Genomic DNA, 21,232 nt, shown 5'->3' with positions numbered 1-21,232 from the left:
GACAGCGTATCCCAGCCCAATTTTTAGGGCAGAACACACACATCAGGTAAGCCCGGGAATTTGAGCTCTCGTCAATGGGGAACATACCCATGACATTAAGCCAAAGAGCCACACATCCGCACGGATTACACTCCCTTAGATATGTTGAGATTTTTGTAGCAATTTTCTTTCCATTTTATTAAATGCAATTAAAGTGGTAAGAATCATGCAGTAGAGAAGAATTTTAGGAAGCATTCTTTCAAAGAAAGACCAAGAAAATGAATGGTTTTTACCATCGCGAAAAATTGATCCCAGCCGCTACTCCAAAATTCTAACACTCCCCATATATAGCTGCAAAGTAGGGATTCAGGGAGGGCAAATGTTTAGAAAAAACTAGGTTTTTTATTTTAGTTTTGGATTTCTCTCGAGACCTGCAAATAATAATACATCATAAATTGATGAATTATATCAGTCAAAGTTCGGTTTTTCAATTATTCAGGATTTTGAAGTTTAAAATTAGAGTAAAGGAATGGGGTTATAGCACAATATCCAGGAATCACTCCACAAAAAACGCATACATAAATGTGCTGCCAGCAGGGGCGGAGCCAGGAATTTTGCTCCGGGGGCCAAATAATGGTTGTTATAGGCATAGCATGTTGAGCCCACCATTTTACACTTCATGTTTTGATAGGTGGGGCCCACCATTTCCCCCTAACCTATGCATAAGGTGGTGTCCACGTTTTACACCTCATATTTTGATGTACTATTTACACCACCTCATGTTTTAATGGTTGGGACCAAAAATTTTACACCCATGCATAACATGGCCTCAAGAATCTTTGTGATTTAATAAAGGGAAGTGATATATCCGCCCCTCCTGATTACTTGGGACACCCAGCAGCAGTGTATGTGGCGATCAGCATCATTGAATCCTTGAGACATGAAGTACATGAACCCCTCTGCAGGCAATGATTCACTGCTGCTATAAATTCCAAGGTTGTCCCTAGTAATCAAAAGACGCGGATATATCACTTCCTTTTAATAAATTCCAAGCCCCAAACAAAGATTGCTTTTTACTTGGAAAATCTCAATAATTCTCCAGATTTAATATGCTTGCCCTAGTAGTCTAATAATTTTAAAAAACACTATGGACCCACTATATATGATGATCCAAACCGTTCATCTGTTGGGCTATAAGGTAAATAATCTGTACCGGACAAATCATCTCCATAAGATGATCCTAACCCTTCAATCTATAGAGGTTTCTATAATGGCCAATCCCGTTATAGATTGGAGGGTTTGGATCATCCTGTGGAGATTATTTACATAACGAACAGTTTGGATCACCCTATGAAGTGGGCCATCTCATAATTAATTGTGCAACAAATGTGCCATTCCTTATAGAGAGATAATTAGAATAGAAACCCAGCCATTAAATATACTGTAGAGAGAGAGAGAGAGATGAAAAAATCCAGAAGTTAAAGGAGAGAGAGAGAGAGAGAGAGAGAGAGATGGATATGCCTAAAAAAATCTGCCTGATTTGAAGGGGGCAACTTTACGATAATCAAATATAAGCTATCGAACCTAAATTTCAGAGGGGGATATTGCCCCTCCCCCCTCCCCGCCCAACCACATTGGCTCCGCTACTGGCTGCCAGTAGAGCTGCACTGATCAGCAGCTCCCAACAGTTCTAACATGTTCAGTGGGCTTTGCCGTGGATATCACATCATCCAAATTTTGAATTCTTGATGATCAAATAAAGCCCTTCAATCAGATATCATTGTGCCATAAGATGCTCTGGTTTTCTGGGTTCCCTATAATTGGCAGGCATAATCATCGACAAATTAAAGAGGAAGAGATCTTTCCTTTTGGTCGCTACCGGAGCATCTGCTGTAGTTGAAGTACTTGATGCCTTTGTTCTGGTGGCAGGAGATTAATCTGTTCAGGCGTGAGACTCATGACTTGCTGAAGCAATGCCTTCTCCATCTCCGGCGTCAACTAAACCATTGCCCGAAAGAAAAGAAAGATTTGAAATCATTGACAGCACAAACCTGGAAACTCCAAATTTAAAAGTTGCTATGCTTTAAGTCGAAAAAAATCACCTGTGGTGGGCGAGAGCCCATCTGTCCAGAAACCAAGGGTGGTGGTGGTGGTAGGCCTGGCAACTGGGCTCCACCTGTTGTATTCTCTGGCGGTCCAGGCATCCAAGGTCCTCTCTCCACTTGCATGGAAGTGAGAGAACTTCCTCCTTGATTCATGGAACTGATGGAACCTCCTGATTGATTAGAGAAGTCTCCTATTTGTGAACTTGCCTGAAAAAAAAATGCTGATAAAGGCTGAGGATATGCATATACAGCAAGTGCAGTCACACATATTAACATAATAAAAACTTACGGAAAAGAACATTTTGTTAAGAATGTTAAGAACACACGGCTGTGTAGAATGATATAAACAGTCCATATGGTTGGATCTACACGAAGAGCCCACGAAATAGAAATCGCATCCATTTGAAAACCTTTAACATCTGATCAATGAACTTTTTGCCTATAGAATGTTGAAAAAGATCCTCCACCATAAGACAGGCATCTTGCAGGCTTTTCAACTAGACAGAGAGATGATGGCATTGGAAAGGCATCCTCCACGCTACTCGAATTAAAGGTCTTTTAAGGATGCTAAATAGAAGGGACAATTTGGGTTTTTGGTTCCAATGAGGGTGGTTTAGTAGTCTATCCAATGTAATTACAAGTGTAATTTAACTAAAAACGTAAGGGCGCAATAATCTTTTGTTAGGAAGGGCAACTTCATCCAGAAGGCATAATGGCCAAGATAAATCAAAATGTCATCTAGCCTTCTGCATTAGGTGCATCGAGTAGCTTTACATTAGTTACATGCTGTACTTTGTTTCAATTTGCATCTAGAAGCCTCTCGTTCTTTGCATGAAGGAATGCCTATGAGATTTCATTTCATGGTAATGACTTACATAAAGAAAGCAATTTAATTATCTAGAAATAAAAGGGCAGCTGCCCAATGAATGGTTACAATTATTTGTAATGATTTAACTAAGTACACATGGTATATACAAGGTTTCAAATTTTGGTTTCGGAATGTGTTTCGGTACTCACTGAAACCGAAATTTCAGCCGAAATTTCGGACGAAATCTAACGACATCTTTCAACGCCTATGTTATCTCGTACATTATTTCGATTGAAATTTCGGTAATTTCGGCTGAAATTTTGGGATAATATTAAATAATTATCTAGAATCCAGATTTTTGGGTGAAATCCCTTAAATTTCGGACGAAATTTCAGGATAAGCGAAATTTGACCGAAATTTAGATCGAAGTTAATTAATGTTTTGATTAATAGGCATTTCGATTTCGGTCTCAACCGAAACCCGAAATTTCGGATTCCGTTCGAAATTTAAAACCTTGGGTATATATGTGTATGTGCGTGTTTTGGTGGATCACAATGTGATGTGACACGGCCTACTGCAGAGCCTCAAGTTCCTTTCACTTATATGAGAGTATGAGACATTCTATATTAGGATTTCTTTCTGTTTTAGTCACGCTTTATTTCCATTTCTTGGACATTTTATTATCTTAGTCCTAGATGTGGGGGCTACCCACAATCATCTAGGGCCCACATATCACTTATCATCTTATTTTACCCTTGCATATACCATGGCTCATATGTACTCTTTTAAGTTACTTAAGTGACTCAAGTCACTAAAATGACTTAAGAGGGTTGTTATAACCAAGGTTGCCAGAGCGGGAATCGAAGCTCCCAGGGAAGAATCCTGCTCAAGGTTGCCAGAGCGGGAATCGAAAGCGGGAATCGAAGGCTCCCAAGGAAGAATTCTGCTTCCTTGGTTATAACCCTATTGGTTGCCACCAGGGTCCACCACTTAAAAGCCCTCAACCCTCCTTATAAAATCCAGAGGGGAAGCCCGGAGGGGGTTTTTTGACTTGGAGATTTTCCCCTAGCAGCCGTCATCCTTCCCTTCCCCGCGGTTATCCTCTCTCCCCACCATTCACTTCACCTTCTCCTTTCTTCCCTCTCCTTCCTCCTTCCCTTCTTATCCTCCCTTCTCCTCATTCTCTTGCATCCTTTCTTCCTTTCACTTGTCTTTCTCTCCCTCTGCCTTCAATGTCTTCCTGCCCAAATTCCCTCCTACTGGTTGGCCATCAAATCTGCATACTAGTGCAGCCAACAGTCTCTCCTCCATTCCTTCTATGTTCGATCAACATCTCAATTGATCTGCTGTCTCTTTATCCTACACAACAGCCAGCCTTGTGGCTGCTGTTTTTCATTCATCGTACCACACCTCCCTACAGGACCATTCTCTACTTTTGCCCTTTCTGCCAGTTTGCCTTGTTGTTTTCTCTAATTTTCTAGAACTGCTACCCTAGCATTTAGTCCGATTATTAGCTCTTGGTTGCTGCCTTTCTGTCCATACTACTTTCTCTGCCATTTCCAGTACTTCCCGGTCATCTTACATCATATCAGTGGCCAGTATGGCTCCTCGAAATTTCGGGGATATCACCAAAAAATCTGATTTTTATTCATTACTAAATATTATCCCGAAATTTCAGAGATTTCGGGCAAAATTTTCTACGTAATAAAATATGCATTTATCTTGTTTCCTGGATTTCGCGCAAAATTTCGGGATTTCGGCCAAAAATTTCAATTTCGATGAAGACCGAAATGCTCTCTGAAACCGAAATTTAAAACCTTGCTTGGGAGTGAAGAATTGAGGGTGAAGCTTATGTCGAAACGTCGACAGTTCTATAGAAACCTGGACAAAAATCAACTCCACCCGCAAAAAAGAGAACAAGAAGATTCCTTTTATTTCTAAAAAACGACCAAAAAAAAAACTTGTGGTGAAGAATTTTACCAGTAAGGGATCTTCTTGGGGTAGTAGACAAGTTTCTGTAATGGGGTAGTATCAGAGTCTAAGACTGAGCGTAAAAATGTTATGAATAGAAATGAAAACTCATTCTGAGTGGTAAATGAAAGATGGATTTAATAGGCTTTGAAATACTGGCTTTGAAACAAACAAAAAAAATCAATATAGAGATAGATGAATTTTTTTTACAATTTGACAAGATTAGATGGTGAGATTTATAAAACTGTATAAGGATGAATAAAACCCAACAGAATGCAACTGCTCAGTATCCTTCAATGGATTTTTTTTGACATAAACCTTGTTTATCACAAAGTAAATTTTAAACTAAACAGAATATCAGGATAATGAACTACTGCATGAAGTAACTATTAGAAAAGAGGGAGTTCAGTCATTCCCTGTTTGTAGAGATGGCTTTGAATTATGAACCTTGTAAAAGAGAAATTGAGGCGAACGGTCGTGTGAAGGGATGTTTGAAGACCTTGGAGATGAAGTACAAGCCGCTGGCCGTTGTAACGTAACGAAAACAAAAAAAATAAAAAAATAAAAGAGAGATTGCAGGAAGTGTAAAAAAGAGAGAAGAGAGCTTGGATGCATTGTAGGGAGCTTTTGCTCTTGATTTTTTCGTGGTTTTGAAGGATTGTAGAGGGGTCTATTTATAGGTGAAAAGGTAAGAAAAATATCATTTTTGGGGATTCAATTAGGGTGTTTTTCGAAATCTGATTTAATTGATCTTTGGGTGAAATTTTGGAATGAAATTAGTGTAAAACGGGTCGCTTGAAAGGTATTTGGTTTTAAACCACTTTTTCAAGACGACCAAAATACCCTTGATTTTCCAATATTTACAACTCATGCCCCCTCCTCTTTTAAGTATGCAAAAGCCCAAAAAACCCTTCGAATTTACGTTTCCATGCCATCGAGCACTTAAAAACGAGATTTTCATCTTCTCCCCCCAAAATGGAAAACCAGTCCTAAACTATCCCATTTTCCCACCCAAATCTCCCATAAATGGCCGAATTCACTCGAGAATCCCAAAATTGCGCCCTAGATATCCTATTCCAACAAAAAAATCTGATTTCCCTCTTAAAAACTTTCCCCAAACACTCATATCTCTTTCAAATCCCTAATTTCTACCAAGATCTTCCATCACCTTACCAAATACCTTTCAAGCGACCCTTTTTACACTAATTTCATTACAAAATTTCGCCCAATGATCAATGATCAATCAAATCAGATTTCAAAAAACACCCTCATTGAATCCCAAAAATGACATTTTTCTCACCTTTTCACCTCTACAACCATTCAAAACCACGAAAAAGTCAAGAGCAAAAGCTCCCTACAAGCTATCAAGCATCCAAGCTCTCTTCTATCTGTTTTTTACACTTCCTGCAATCTCTCTTTTATTTTTATTTTTTCTGCTTTGTTACTTTACAACGAGGCTTGGACTTCATCTCCAAGGTCTTCAAACATCCCTTCACATGCCCCTTCGCCTCAATTTCTCTTTCACAAGGTTCAGAATTCAAAGCCATCTCTACAAACAGGAAAAGACTGAACTCCCTCTTTTCTAATAGTTACTTCATGCAGTAGTTCATTATCCTGATATTCTGTTTAGTTTAAATTTACTTTGTGATAAACAAGGTTTCTGTAAAAAAAAATTCCATTGAAGGATATTTAGCAGTTGCATTCTATTGGGTTTTATTCATCCTTATACATATAAATCTCACCATCTAATCCTTTCAAACTGTAAAAAATATTGATCAATCTCTATATTGATTTTTTTTGTTTCAAAGCTTATTAAATTCGTCTTTCATTTACCACTCAGAATTAGTTTTCATTTCTATTCATAACATTTTACGCTCAGTCTTAGACTCTGATACTACCCCATTATAGAAACATGTCAACTTATATTACTGAGTTTATTCTTCGCTAATCTCTTAAATAGTAGCCTATAAAATAAAGTGCAAATTGAACTTTATTTTATTCACAGATTACCTGCATTTATCCCATTGTCACATATCATATTAACTTATAGGAATACTATTTCATTCTCACAACACCAAACCTTATTACTCATTTTGTACTACTTGCACCGCTTACACGAATCTGAGATTTTAAGCTTCACATTATTACAGAGATTTAGATTTTTTTTACTACACTAAACTTGGCTTACATCTCTGATCATAGATTTGTCTGAGATTTATCATTGATCCCTTACTTCACAAATTCTAAAACATTTATCAGGTTATATGTCCATCAGTTAACAAAGCATTTAATCTATATTGTATCGGACTGTACGCTACTCCCATTTTCATAAATCACAAGTGCATCCAAGTTATTTGCTTAAAACTGTTACAACAAGGTCAATTTCTTGATTGTATCAAAGATTGTACTAAGAATTAAACTTCAACTCCGATCCCATTGGACCATTAGGATTTAGAACTTGAATGAATATTGCGCTCTCCACTACAGCCCGATGTTACAGTCCTCTTGTCGCTCCGCATTCCTAGATTCATACGTTAACAGATTTTAGGACTTTATTTGCTCAAGATAATTGTCACAGAAATAATTTCTACCCTCTATTGTTTATTTATTACTCTAGAATAGTTAGTCACTTATTAAACTCAGCCTTCGTACGAATCATTATCTATGTGGCCAGTTGGAGGTGGCTCACACAGTTGTACGGGAGTTGGAGATATGTAGGTGGTTGACACACCTGTCGAGCCTATGAAATTTAGCTTCTTGTAGTCGGCCCATAATGCCTCCCTTCATTTGCTTGCCTCCTTTCAACCCAGAATGTCCGGTCTCATGAGCTAGTCCGATCTTTTAGGCTTGGCTTCGTCCCGGAAGCAGAGGTTTATATGATGATTTGTGTCTCCCCTTCTCCATTCTCTTTGCAGAGAAAGCTCTTCGAGCTTCCGCGTGAGCTTACACTTACTCTCACCCTCTTTGATTGATAGGCGGGCGAGCTAAGCCTCCAACTTATACTTACGATTCAAAAGGATAACATTTTGATTATGTTGTGATGATTTGGTTAGGCAGGAATTAATATTTCTAAACTGAGTATTGAAAGTCATACACGCCAGACTGCATTTCGAAAATCACAATCAAGTGCCAAAGTATGACATCTAGAAATGGATGGATAAGGAAACATAGAACGTGAGAGATCGAGCACCCACTCAAGAGTTATAGCACCAAAAGATTAGTATACCTGATAGAGCTGCTGAGGCGGTGGTTGACTCGGCAGTGGTGGCGGTTGTCCTTGCGAGAATGAAGACCCTATGTTAGACTGAGAATTGGTACCTGACTGAACAATTCAAATAACTGTGTTATTCCAGACAATCTGTACAACCAATACCATTTGCACAATATCAAACATTTTCAGTGCATAGCTCACATGAAACAAAGGTTGTGAATGCTGGAAGCCAGTATTGGGGACCATCTGTGAATGAAATTGATGTGAGAATGGCTGGAAGGAAGGTGGCCTCGGTTGCAAAGGCAAGGGTGGTTGTAGCGGCTGAAGAAGAGTTCCAGAAGGCTGCAAAGATTGTTGTGCCTGGCTAGACAAAGTAGGTACATGGGAGTGGTGAATTGAGGGTGGATTGGACTGATTTGGGAGTAGAGATGGATTATGAATCTGGGAAAATTGTGGAAATGATATGGAGGTCCCCTGTGCATTCAAATGGCCTTTACCCTGCTGCCCTGTCTGTAGAGAATTTGATGAAATGGTCTGAGATTGAAGGGTTATTGGTGGAACAGATGTGGGTGGGATGGTAATGGATGGCTGATTTTGGTGTTGCTGTCTGGCTGGGATTTGGGGCTGAGATGAAATTGCTTGACCTTGCAATCCGGTTTGGACGGACAATGGATGGGCAGCTTGAACATTTAAGGGCTGCCCTGATTGTGTTGATTGTTGAGGATTCTGAGATAATGCCTGTTGAATGTTTGGCATCTAAACAAGAGAACAGAAGTTAATTTTTTACACAGAATGCTATAAATTTAAAGGCACAAATTTTGAGGCGGAAGGAGAAAGACATACCACTTGAGGAGGTTGAACCATTCCAAGCATAATTTGTGCCTGAAAGAAAATGTATAAACAAGAAACAGTAGTGAGTAGCATGCCATTTTAAGAACTAAAATAACATTTAAATACAGCCTGTATTTCTATGAGCTTTCACGGTAAGGTAATATGATTCAAACATGTTTCACATAGGAATTTGATTGAAAAGAAACAGATCACAGAAGACTACACTCAGTAGCTACATACTCAATAAAAATGCCTGAAGACATCATCGACCCCGTTTTCTACACAGATCAGTACCATTCCAGTAAAGATTTATAGTCCTCACCTAGCTCTCCTACACGTAACTAAAAGAAAACAATAGCCAAGCCTAGCCACATAAGCAATGTCAGTGAACACCCCTAAAAGTCAGCAATGAAAAAGGGAAGTTCCATATGTCTCTCTTCTCCCTAGCATCTCTCCACCTATTCCGATGTTAGCTGTGCTGACTATCCAGATGATCACCATTCAACCACTGGTTATTGGGACATTATTTCTTTTTAAAATGGTAATGATGATTTTATATAAAAAGAAAAAAGGATAAAACAGTGGCCTTGATCAAGATGATTAAGAGTAAACACAACACATAAAAAACAACAATAGAATGATCTTAATCTTCAATTAGAAACCGTGGTTTTAAATTTCGACCAAAACAAAATCTACTTGTTTTCGGAAAAAATATCAGATCTCGCCTGAAATTCTGGGATTTCATTAATATTTTAGTCAGAATTTGCTAAACATGCAACTTTTTAGATAAAATAAGTAAAAAAACAGCAAAGTTTCTGTCGAAATGTCAGAAACCCTGACAAAAATCAACTGCACTCCAAGACAGAAAAGAGTAGAACAACGAGATTCCTTTAAGATATTCCTAAAATAAGCGACAAAAATTATAAAGAAAAACCAGTGATGTAGAATCTCAGCTGGGTTTCGACCGTGATGTTGTACCAAAATGTTTACGCAATTTTACAAGATTTTGGCTGAAATTTAGTATCGAAACTGAAATCTTTCCGTTTCACTGATGACTGAAATCGAAATTTATCTTAGTATTGTCGCCTATTGGGCCAGGTCATTTCGGGGCAAGCGAATCATTTATCATAAATCCCTGGAGTTGAATACCTCATTCCAAAATTGTGATTAACATTATGATTCATTGAAAAGCAGAGGGCGAGCCTTGGCGCAATGGTAAGGTTGCTCCATTGTGACCTGGTGGTCACGGGTTCGAGTCACGGAAACAGCCTCTCTGTAAAGCAGGGGTAAGGCTGCGTACATCTAGCCCTCCCCAGACGCCACAATGGCGGGAGCCTCGTGCACTGGGCCGCCCATCTTGATTCATTGCCTAAGCCCAACAGCTCCGCATCATCATGATGTGGGACTTCATTAGCATCAAACCCCTCCATGATGTGGAAAGATACAATCTAGTGTTGCCGATTTTAGTGCTGAAAGCTGAGACTAAATTGTGACATGGGATCCATATTCGGTGAACTATTATAGCTCAAAATGGTCCCCCTTGAGTAGTTGGATGAGAAGCTCGCTTCCCCGTAAACTTGCTTCGGAAGCCAAGTTCTTCTCGCTTCCCAAATTTAGGGGAAGAGTGCTTTCCGGACTCTTCCTATGCATTTCCTCTTAATTAAGTACGCTTCTTATTTAGGTGATTATTTATTCCTAAAAGTATATTTTCTCCTTCTGATAATGATAAAGGGGCGTATTTAAAAAAAGAGTGCAGTTAAAACTTAGAAACTCATTTTAAGTTTCAAATGAAAATTATGTTTATCCTTTTTCCAAAAACTTAGACATTAAATATACACGAAGAAAACATGTGGAACTATAAATTCCTAAAATTTGTAATTCTAATTAGTCGCGACTTCTTATATTCTACTTGTAATCCTTAACCATATTAATCCTTCCTCCCTAGCCAAGTACAATCCTCCTCTTTCTAAGTACTTGTTCGCTTCCAATGAGGCTTCTTACATGCTTCATGTTGGCTTTCAATGGCGCTTCCCACACATTTTTCTATTTATTTCCTATAAAGCATTTCGCTTCCTGCTTTTTTTCTTTTTTCATAAACTTCCTGCTTTCGCTTCTCACTCATTTGCCACTCTGGCAACTATGGTCATTCTTCGATGTGACATCTTGTCTAATACCTACATAGTCACCAACTCAACAACTCAACTCAACTAAGCCTTTGTCCCAAACTAGTTGTGGTCGGCTGATGAATCCTTTAGAAAATTTTCATGGAGAACGTGAAAGGATCTATCCGGCTCAAATTGGCCAAGTCTAATCCTGACACTAGTTGGGTTCGTCTACATGGATCAATTTCTTCCATTCGATCCTATCCAAGGTCATGTTCTATGTCTATTTCTAGCCCTCAAGTCTTTCCTCATTGTTCCTACCCAAGTTGTTTTCGGTCTGCCCCTACCTCTTTTTACTCCATCAACTTGGCACGAGTCACTTCTTCTCACTGGAGCATCCAAAGGCCTACGTTGGATATGCCCAAACCATCTTAAGCGGTGCTCTTTCATCTTCTCCTCAATTGGTGCCACCCCTACCTTTTTACGGATGTCTTCATTTTTAATTCGATCTAACCTTGTGTGGCCGCACATCCATCTAAGCATTCGCATCTTTGCTACACTCATCTTATGCACATGTTGCTTCTTGGTGGCTCAACATTCTGAGCCATATAGCATGGCTGGCCTCACAGCTGTCTTATAAAACTTTCCCTTCAACTTGGAAGGTATTTTACGATCGCACAGAACTCCTGAAGCAATCTACATGGTCACCAATAATGTTTTTTTAGGGTAGATGAACATAATGAAATTGGATAGCACTTTGTCCAACAAAAACATTTTTTCAAGGTAGATGAACATATTGAAATGGGATAGCACTTTGTCCGAGAAAAACTCATATGCAGGGAGACAAAAAAACCATTTATATGGCTTCCTCTAGTCATTTAATTAGTGTATTCTAGGGGTGCAACTCGGGCCGAGTTCAACCCGGAAAAAAGTCAGGTCGGGTTGATGTGGTTCGGGTCGGGACGGTTCGGGTTCGGGTTCAGTTTTCCTAACCCAGGTTGAAGGTTTGAGCAAGCCGACCGGAGTGAAACCCAACATTCCTTTATTTACTTTTTATTATTTATAGTTTTTAGTAAGCTTAAAAACTCAGGTCGGGTTAGATTGGAACTCGGGTCGGGTTGGGTTGGGAAAAGAGTTCCTCAGGTTGGGTCGGGTTGAACCTCATCTGGTTGGAACTCGGTTCGGGTTGAGTAAATGATACCTCGGGTCGGGTTCGGGTTGGCCTCAACCCGACCCGAGTTGCACCCCTAGTGTATTCACAAAGGCTATCAGAGAGTAACAACATTTTAGCTTAGAAATTTAGGCAAGTACAGCTTCTCACACAACTTGAGGGGGAGTAGTAAAACATAGGCTAACACATCTTGAGGGCTAGTAAAACATAGGCAGGACACTACATCCTATTCTGCTATTTATATTATTACTATGAAACTAGGATACTTCAGAATTCATAATCGGATACTTCAAAATTCAGAGTATCCAAGTATTGGATAAGGATACTCGAAGAAGGGTCAGCGATACACCACGAACACTCTTAATGTGCACGCTGTTTTACTTTAGGGCGATGATATTTTCACCCTCCTGCAGTACGCATGCGCCCCCTTTTAACGTGATTTGACGTCAAAAAGTGTTAAAGTTGCCCACTGTTCACGTCAATTCATGGTATGAGGGGGAGTAGTAAAACATAGGCTAACACATCTTGAGGGCTAGTAAAACATAGGCAGGACACTACATCCTATTCTGCTATTTATATTATTACTATGAAACTAGGATACTTCAGAATTCATAATCGGATACTTCAAAATTCAGAGTATCCAAGTATTGGATAAGGATACTCGAAGAAGGGTCAGCGATACACCACGAACACTCTTAATGTGCACGCTGTTTTACTTTAGGGCGATGATATTTTCACCCTCCTGCAGTACGCATGCGCCCCCTTTTAACGTGATTTGACGTCAAAAAGTGTTAAAGTTGCCCACTGTTCACGTCAATTCATGGTATAAGGGGGGCGCATGCGTACTGCGGGAGGGGAGGGGGGGAGGGGGGGGGGGGGGGGGGGGGGGGGGGGTGCGTGGGTGAAAATACCATCTCCCTTACTTTATTCTTTATCTTTTTTGACGATTTAGGTAAGGTTCGTAGTGCCTAGTGCCCATACCTGATGCTTTTATTCTTGCATAGGATGCCATGCGACATACCAAATCCTCTGCCCTTTTGAAAAAGAAAGAACAAGGACTTCTTTTACTTGTGTTCCTAGTTAAACAAATTTTGCATCACGAGAGACGGGCTGATAACGAAGCCAACTTGCCAAATGGGCTGCAATCTGACTTGCGGCTAAGGCTGAAATCATTATCTTTATGAAAGACTAAATTAAAAACTAATCTAATTCATACTACACATTGATTTATTTGTATTTCAACTTGGATCATAGAATGTTATAGCATTATTGTGAGTTGTGCCTAATTAGAATAGTTCAACATTGCATGTTGGCTTTGATGAGTTTTTCTGCATTTTCTATTACTTGATGTATTAATTTTGAATTGATGGTCACAATTATTCACTAATTTGGCAATGGAAATGTATGCGTCCTACTGACAATGATCCTTGGCCATGTGCAACAAAAGCATATTGGATCCTTGTTATACCAATATCCTAAGATTTTGGGGTTCATACCTAATCCTTTACCGTATCAAACGCCCATATCTTGATGCAAGACCAAAAGAGAAGAAACTAGTTCTTGTAGCTCTAATACCAAAAATGATGTAGAACCAAAGGGGAAAGGAACCACAAGGAGATCAAGGATTTTCTAATGATTGGGGTGTGGGAAAAAAAGAAGGGATGTAATATGATGGGAGACAATATGGCTTGAAATGACAGGTCTAAGAGTCCTATACGCAAGCAAGATGAAATTAGGGCATCTATGTGATTTCAAATGCAATAGAACAATGAACAACCTAGATCTAATGATCGTGGGGTTGGAGATATATATCCAAGGTTTTAAGTTTCAGTTTCGGCCATCGGCAAAAAGGAAACATTTCGGTTTCGTATATATCCAAAGTTTAAGTTTGGTTTCGGCCATCGTCCAAATGGAAACATTTTGGTTTCGGTACAAAATCTCAATCCAAATCTTGTAAAATCATGAAAACATTTCGGTACAAAATTATGGCCAAAATCCAAGTAAGATTCTTCACCATTGGTTTTTCTTTTAGGTTTTGTCGTTTATTAGAAATAACTTAAAAGAATCTTGTTGTTCTTCTCTTTTATGCGAGCAGAGTTGATTTTTGTCAGGGTTTCTATCGAACTGTCGACATTTCGACAGAAACTTTGCTACTTTGCTTTTTTATCCGAAAAGTTACATGTTTCAGACGAAATCCCGAAATTTAGAATGAAATCTTGTATTTTTCCGAAACCAAGTGGTTTTTGTTTTGGTCGGCCAAAAAGAAATGTTTCGGTAAAAATTTAAAACCATGTGTATACGTTATCCCTAGATGATTTTTTTTTAATGGCATTATATCTAGATGCATACGAGAATAAGAAGAAGAAAATATTGTGAGATAGAAGAAAAATAGAAAAGAACTTGTGAAAAGAAAGAGATCTGAAATTAAAAAATACCAACTAAAGAGTAGAGATATAAAAGAAAGAAATAGAAGATTAGTAAAGAGGATAGTTGGAACTAGAAGATAAAACTAGAAACAGAAACAGTAACAACTAACAAGAACTAGAACAAAAAGGAGTATTAATAACTTTGATAGAAAAGATAGTTGTGTTGGAGTACCTCACACAAAAGGGATACAAGCGCATCGCACCGAAGGAGATCAAGGCATCACAACTCGATTTGAAGACATCACATTCACAAATTGCATAAAGTTGCAAAAGGCTATTTTCTTTACAAATAACATCATAAATTTGGTGGCCCTAAGGCTAACAATAAATAGATTTCTGCACCATATCTAGAGCCTTCTAGACTTAAGAAGCCTAATTGATGGTTTTGAATTCCCACCAAAAGCGATACATGATGACAAATGTTTTTGCTTCCATCCTCACCGAAACGCATATCGAAATTGAAATGTATACTACTAAAAACTTTGTAAAACTAAAAAACCCTCTAAAATCATAACCCTGCTCAACCCCATCTTATAGTAACCCAATTACATCTTTTCCCATTTCTTCTTTCAGAAACTTCCATGAAAGATCAAGCTCTCTTCAATTTATCAAAAGTAGAAACCTTCTAAAATCCAATAAAATTTCTTTGAGAATATTCAAGGCGATTTTTCACCATCTAAATCCAACCATACCAAGTGGAACCATATCCTTCAATTTTAAGGCCGCTAACTTCACTTTTTGATGTTTCTATTCAAAAAGAAAAAGAAAAAATTCACCTTTTGACTTCCGGTCATAGTTTTAAAACTCCCCCGAGTCAACTCCCTTTTACCTTGGCCACATCCTTGTCAGAGTTTGCATTTTGCCCTACAAAATCAATCAAAACTCGTTTGACTCTCCCAATTATGACTGCAACAACTAAGTACTCTCAGCTGCATCAACAGAGTACATGACTGCGTCGTGCCGAGCCTACTACGATTTTCTTTAGCGCGTTTTGACCCGCATTCGCGTTTTGAAACAATGCTTCTAGTACACCAGTGTAATAGAAAAACTTTCCACAGCACTCAAAAAAAAATCATATGTTTGCAGTTGGCCTTAGAACCATGAAATACCCACCTTGTATGAACATCACATTTACAATATGAGGCAGGAAATTCATCTCTATGATGATCTGTGTGACAAAATGCCTGCCTGTCACAGTTAGAACGTCGAAATTCCTCCTAAATGTGATTCAAGGTTTCAAGTTTCACTTTCGGTGTGTGTTTTGATGGTGATGGAAATGGAAACATATCGATTTCAGATGGAAAATTCGGTGGAAATCTTGTAGAATTACAAAAAATGAATAGAAATGCGTGCAAAAGATGGAGATTTAGGATAGAACGCCAATAAGTGCTAGAATAAACACAAATTCACATTAAAAAAACCATCACATAAGCAAAAAAACCACCTATAATGGTTTAACAACATCGAACACATAGTAACATGAGTTGTCATGCATGTCTAATAAATCAGTACATACCACATTTCACATACAATTCATAAAAATATTTATATATAATTCGTACACTACATTTCAAATTCAATTCATATAAATATAATTATTTAACACACTACATTTCAAATTCGATTCATATAAATATAATTATTTCAACACATACTAACATAGTAAACCACTAATGCACTTACGGTTTTGGTTTTGGTATTTTTTTGGTGGGGATCGAAACAGAAACATTTCAGTGATTTCATTCGAAATGCCTAATACATGTAAACATAAAAAAATGTCAAGTACATCTTTTCACTAGTTGAAGATGATTCAATGAACAATATTTCCATTGTGTTCAATCAGAAATAGGCTTAGGGAGCTTTCAGAAAGGGGTTTATGTAAATAATTAGGGTTTAGGTTTAAAATCAATCATCACTATAATTCTTCTTATTGGGGTTTAGGTTAAGGGTTTTGGGCTAAATAATTAGGGTTTAGGTTTAAAATCAATAATCACTAAGGTTTTTCTGTTTATCTTTAGTACTCCTGAAATTGACAGAAATCCTTGCATCGAAAGGCTTCACATAGCAATATCTCTATTTTTAATATGTTTTATTTATCCACATTGCTATAGTAGATCAGGCATACAAAAACAAAAGTTCTACATATTCTCCACCTAATAAAAAAAAATCCAAGAAATCCCCAAATTTGTGAAGAAAAAAAGTACCTGAAAGAGAGCTCTAGTCAAAATAGGGTTCTCCACGAGGATCTTCCTGGCTTGTTGCTGGTTCTGCTCGATCAGAGTCTGTATAAAGAAGACAAAGAAAAGAAAAAAACCGTTCCTTTATTTTGTCTTCGAATAGAAAGATATAGAGAAAGGGAATGAAAAGGATGGTCCGTACCTTCATCTGAGACATAATGTCGTAGAGCTGGTGTTTCGACATTCCAGCAAGGTGAGAGGAGAAACCTTCGCTTGTCCCCTGCTTTCCGGCCATGGAATTTCTGCAAAACCCTAATTCACTGAGAAAAACCCAATTCACTGAGAAGAAGAAGGGTAACAAGAGGAAGTGTCGTTTTGTTATGAGGGATTTGATCGCCTTTTATAGCGCAGAATACAAAACCAATCTAAAGTTTAAACCAATTAACACATTTTAACGTTTTTCTTTTTTAAGTTTTCGCGTAAAGTGATATATCCGCCCCTTTTGATTACTAGGGACACCCGGCGTCAGTGAGTCAATGACTAAAGAGGTGTTGATGTACTTGATCTCAGAAGAATTCAGTGGGTTTGATTGCCACGTACACTGGCATTGGGTGTCCCTAGTAAGCAAAAGAGGCGGATATATCACTTAAATGACGTTTTGGTTTTTACCGGCAATGGCAGCACCCGCAGGTCCACCCGGCTCGGCCCATTTTTTATGGGACCCGTACGGGCCGGGTAAAATTTGAAACGGGCCTCTAATCATTGACCCGGACCCGTAAATTACGGGCGGGTGGGTCCGGGTCACTTTTTGCCTAATCGTAGGTTGTTATTATACTTGTTATATCCACCGTTGATTTTCGTGGAGTACAATGGGTCCCACTTTGAATTAGTTATCTAAGCTTCTTTTCACAAAAAAATAAAATAAAAGGGTCCTTGGTTAGATCATTATTGTGGCCTTGTGAAATAGAGGCTCAGGAGCGTGCAGTCCTGTGGGGCTCACCAAATCAGTGGCCATGATCACTACACGCATATCCGTGTTTGTTCCAGTTTGGATTTATATAGACCAGGCAAAATGGGACCCATACCCGTAGGTACACCCGGCCCGCAGGGGTATGGGTACCAATTTCATTACCCGCGAAAAAAATACCCTCATCCAACCCGTATCCGTGACCCGCGGGTGGATCTGGGTTGGGCGTTGGTGCCCGCGGGTTACCCGGCATTCGGTTTTCAACTTTTTATTCTTAAGGCATAAACACTAAACACTAAAAAATAGACTATGTGAGTCGGCCAACAAAACAAGTCAAAGCAATCAGACTATGTGACTGGTATCTTTGGTTGTACTAAAACAAACACTTGGTAAAGTAAATGAAAAATTGTATGATGAATGGGCGTATAAACATGTACTCATCATCTCATCCTTGATATTTGATCCAACAGCAGCTGACTTGTTAAGAAGCCGTTGTTGGATTAAATATCAAGGCTTGTACATCCATCGTACCACCTTTATGTGTTCATACACCCATTCATCATATAATTTCTCTTGGTAAATATATATATATATATATATATAATTTCTTATTTAAATTTGCCGGGTTACCCGCGGGTATACCTGTATCCGCCCCGGCGGGTTCCGGGTTCATGAAAGGCTACCCGTACCCGCACCGGTATTTCTTACTAGTACTCACACGGGTTACACCGGTACCTGCGCGGGTTACCCGTTTGCCAGGTCTAGATTTATATGATAGAGAACGACTGGGCCAGCCCTCTCTAGTGTATTTATGACCACTCTTTTACACTACGAGGGGGTGGCACGGGGAAGAAAAAGGGTGAATGTATGATTTTCCCAATACAAATAATCAATTTTTACGCCCCATCCAAGGATATGCGTGCACAATCAAGACCATTGTTATTGTAGAGCATCATGAGGTGACCATATAGTCTTAGTCCCATGCCAGAATTAACATCCCATCCACGAAGAAGACAACAAAACCCTAAATGAAGCATGATGGATCAAAGGGCTTAGTTCATCCAATAAAAGCGGGGCCCAAATGATGCCTAGTATTGCCTACTAGGGGGGACTCTAAGTTTGTTAGCATCTATATGACTATATGACACGAAGTTTGGTTGAAAGACGATAAGATGCGGTGAACCCACATAAATAGTTCATAGCTAAAAAACTAGCCCCATTTACTAACCATCTAATTAGTGGACATTGAATATGGGCTCCTGATGTTGGCACTACCATGTTTTGTCAGTTGCGTTGGGCCATCTTGTCATTTATTAATTAAAAAGTTGTCGAAGGTTATTGGAATTCCCAAAAAGCTCTAGAAAAGACAAGCTGAGTTTGTGCAATTATTAAAACAATGTAGTGCCAATATCAGTGGCCTAACTTTGTACACTCTCTCTCTCTCTTCTTTTCTTTTTTGGGATTTTGGACCAATAGGACAATATTCTGAATCCATGAAGTTTGGTACCGAAAGTTAGCCGAAATCTTGTTTAAACTTCTGGTTTATTGGTTTAAACCTTGTATTCGTTTGTTTCTTTAATTCTTACAGGTTTTAGGACATGTTGGCAACCATGATTTTCTTTCCAATATTAGCTTACCCAGTGGCTAGGGAGGATGGGAGAGGGATAGACATGAGAGGGACTTAGTGAGGAGAGCGCAAGAAAATCTTGAAAAAAGAACCGTTTTAAACGGCCTTTTGCTAACTATAGGCATGCCTCCACTCAGGACCCACACAAAATCTATGTAAATTTAAAAAGATTTTCTTACAAATGTTACTAGCTACAATTGGCAGCTGAAGATCCAGAGACGTATCTAGATGATTTATTTTTCATCTAGTAGATATTTTGTATTTACGTTTCCCCTCTCCCCTATAAAAAGCTCCAATCCCGAAGACATGTTGACACAGTAAAGCACCATTCAAAAGGAGATATGGAGAAGACTTCCCTCAAGTTGGCTTTCTTAGTCATCCTATTCGTCATGGCATCTGGTTTGTTTCTCTCGTTTCTCTTGCAACTCTGATCAGTTTTCTTTGCTTCAATGATTTTTCCAAGAACAAGTAAATGAAGAAGTACTTACCCATATCTTCACATTTTTCCTTGTGTTTTAGCTGCCGCATAGAGTAGGCGCTGTGATCAATATACTTCCTGCATTAGTCAAATTAACAACAACTACATCTCTGTCTTGATCCCTGATTAGTTTCGGTTGTTTTCCTCTATAACTAAACCATTTATCTAGTGGGTCCTGTCGATGATAGATTCGTGGAACAATTAACGTGTCACTGGTCAGATCAACGGTCTAGTTTATGACAAGTACTGTTCCACTTGGATGGTTTTAGATTGACACTGATTTGTATTGTTCCCCTGTAACATCTCTTAAGACAATTTTCTGATGTTTAACCATTCTAATGAATAATATACGTTTTGACAACCTATGCAGGTGCAGCACTCTCGACGGCAGAGGAAATCGGAGGCGAGGTAGCGGATCATAGAGAGTGCAATACCAGCCGTGATTGCCCGCCCAAACTATGTGGCCCGGACCCTCCCTTCTGCAGCAAAAGTGGCCACTGCGTTTGTCGAAATATGAATAGTGTTCTATCTAAAAAAATAAACTGAAATTAGGATTGGAAGCTATCATGTGAACAGAATAATTCATCTTCTAAGGGGTCTTATTAAAATGATCTATATCTTTTTTGTATGTTCTTAGAAATGAGATGATAAATAAAAGCATTGGTTCTATAGTTTATGTGGGGACATTTTGACATAAATTTAAGGTTCAAAAAAAAAAAAAACGTGACATAAATTTATTGATCTACTTTGTGTTACAAAAGGATGATAAGTGGGGTTGGACCTGTAGCTCAATGGTAGAGAGGGTTTGTATTAACGGTGAGGTCGCAGTTCGATCCCAGCTTACCTACGGAAAAAAGGATAATAAGGGCAAAGGAAATGGTACTGCAGCACATATGTTTTGGTTATTACCTCCCATCGTTTTTCTTTGGAGTTTTAAACGGTTTATAGAACTTACCCGCGAAAAGATTTCAATTGAAATAGATGGTGGAAATATTAAAACAACCAATGCCTCTTAGACTCTTAGAGTGGCGAGCACACGGTATTCTTGGAGAAGGTGTCATTTAATCTTTTATACTTTAGCCTTACCGCTCTCGTGTGGCCCCTTTTTTTGGGTTGGCCATCACATGTGGCTTTTTTATATCAAGGATTTTTTATTTTTTTTTAAATAACAATGTATTTAAGCCGTTAGCACAGAACGGTGAAAAAACCATCCAAAAATAGGCGTATGCCTCTTAGAATGGCGAGCACACGGTATTCTTTAGCAAAAGGCTCTTAGAGTGGCGACGCACGGTATTCTTTAGTAAAAGGCAAAAGAATAGTTCGCTCTGCGTATTATCAAGGAGTTTTGAACCCCAGAGCCTTTTAAGACATTGGAGAAG

At 38.7% G+C, this 21,232-nt stretch overlaps 1 protein-coding gene, 1 long non-coding RNA gene and 1 pseudogene across 2 annotated transcripts; 1 reads left to right on the top strand and 2 right to left on the bottom strand.

Annotated features, from left to right (window-relative positions):
* Positions 1-1,485: 1,485 nt before the first annotated feature.
* On the bottom strand, positions 1,486-17,196 carry ESP1 (hydroxyproline-rich glycoprotein family protein). The gene is made up of 7 exons (XM_077364262.1): positions 16,984-17,196; positions 16,809-16,886; positions 8,918-8,956; positions 8,276-8,830; positions 8,090-8,185; positions 2,082-2,291; positions 1,486-1,977 (listed from the first exon to the last, which is right to left on the bottom strand). The coding sequence occupies exons 1-7, from the start codon at positions 17,074-17,076 to the stop codon at positions 1,855-1,857; spliced, it is 1,194 nt and encodes a 397-aa protein (XP_077220377.1). The 5' UTR covers positions 17,077-17,196; the 3' UTR covers positions 1,486-1,854.
* Positions 17,197-19,696: 2,500 nt separating this feature from the next.
* Positions 19,697-20,527, top strand: LOC143854098 (uncharacterized). Its single transcript, XR_013237366.1, has 2 exons — positions 19,697-19,774; positions 20,224-20,527. It is a non-coding gene; the product is annotated as an uncharacterized LOC143854098 (long non-coding RNA).
* A 520-nt stretch (positions 20,528-21,047) lies between these two features.
* LOC143855357 (U5 spliceosomal RNA) lies at positions 21,048-21,199 on the bottom strand (annotated as a pseudogene).
* Between the last annotated feature and the right edge of the window lie 33 nt (positions 21,200-21,232).

Source organism: Tasmannia lanceolata, unplaced genomic scaffold, assembly GCF_043159265.1.
Source record: "Tasmannia lanceolata isolate RefF3 unplaced genomic scaffold, GAP_Taslan_0.1 ptg000020l, whole genome shotgun sequence".
NCBI classification, from domain to species: domain Eukaryota; kingdom Viridiplantae; phylum Streptophyta; class Magnoliopsida; order Canellales; family Winteraceae; genus Tasmannia; species Tasmannia lanceolata.
Note: the sequence above shows the minus strand (reverse complement) of the source record. Positions and strands in the feature narration are given on the sequence as shown.

Coding starts and splice junctions, on each gene's coding strand:
- ESP1 (XM_077364262.1), bottom strand. CDS start 17,076: ATGGCCGGAAAGCAGGGGACAAGCGAAGGTTTCTCCTCTCACCTTGCT. Junction 16,887..16,983: donor ACATTATGTCTCAGATGAAG/GTACGGACCATC, acceptor TTCTTTATACAG/ACTCTGATCGAGCAGAACCA. Junction 8,186..8,275: donor ATTCACAACCTTTGTTTCAT/GTGAGCTATGCA, acceptor TGAATTGTTCAG/TCAGGTACCAATTCTCAGTC.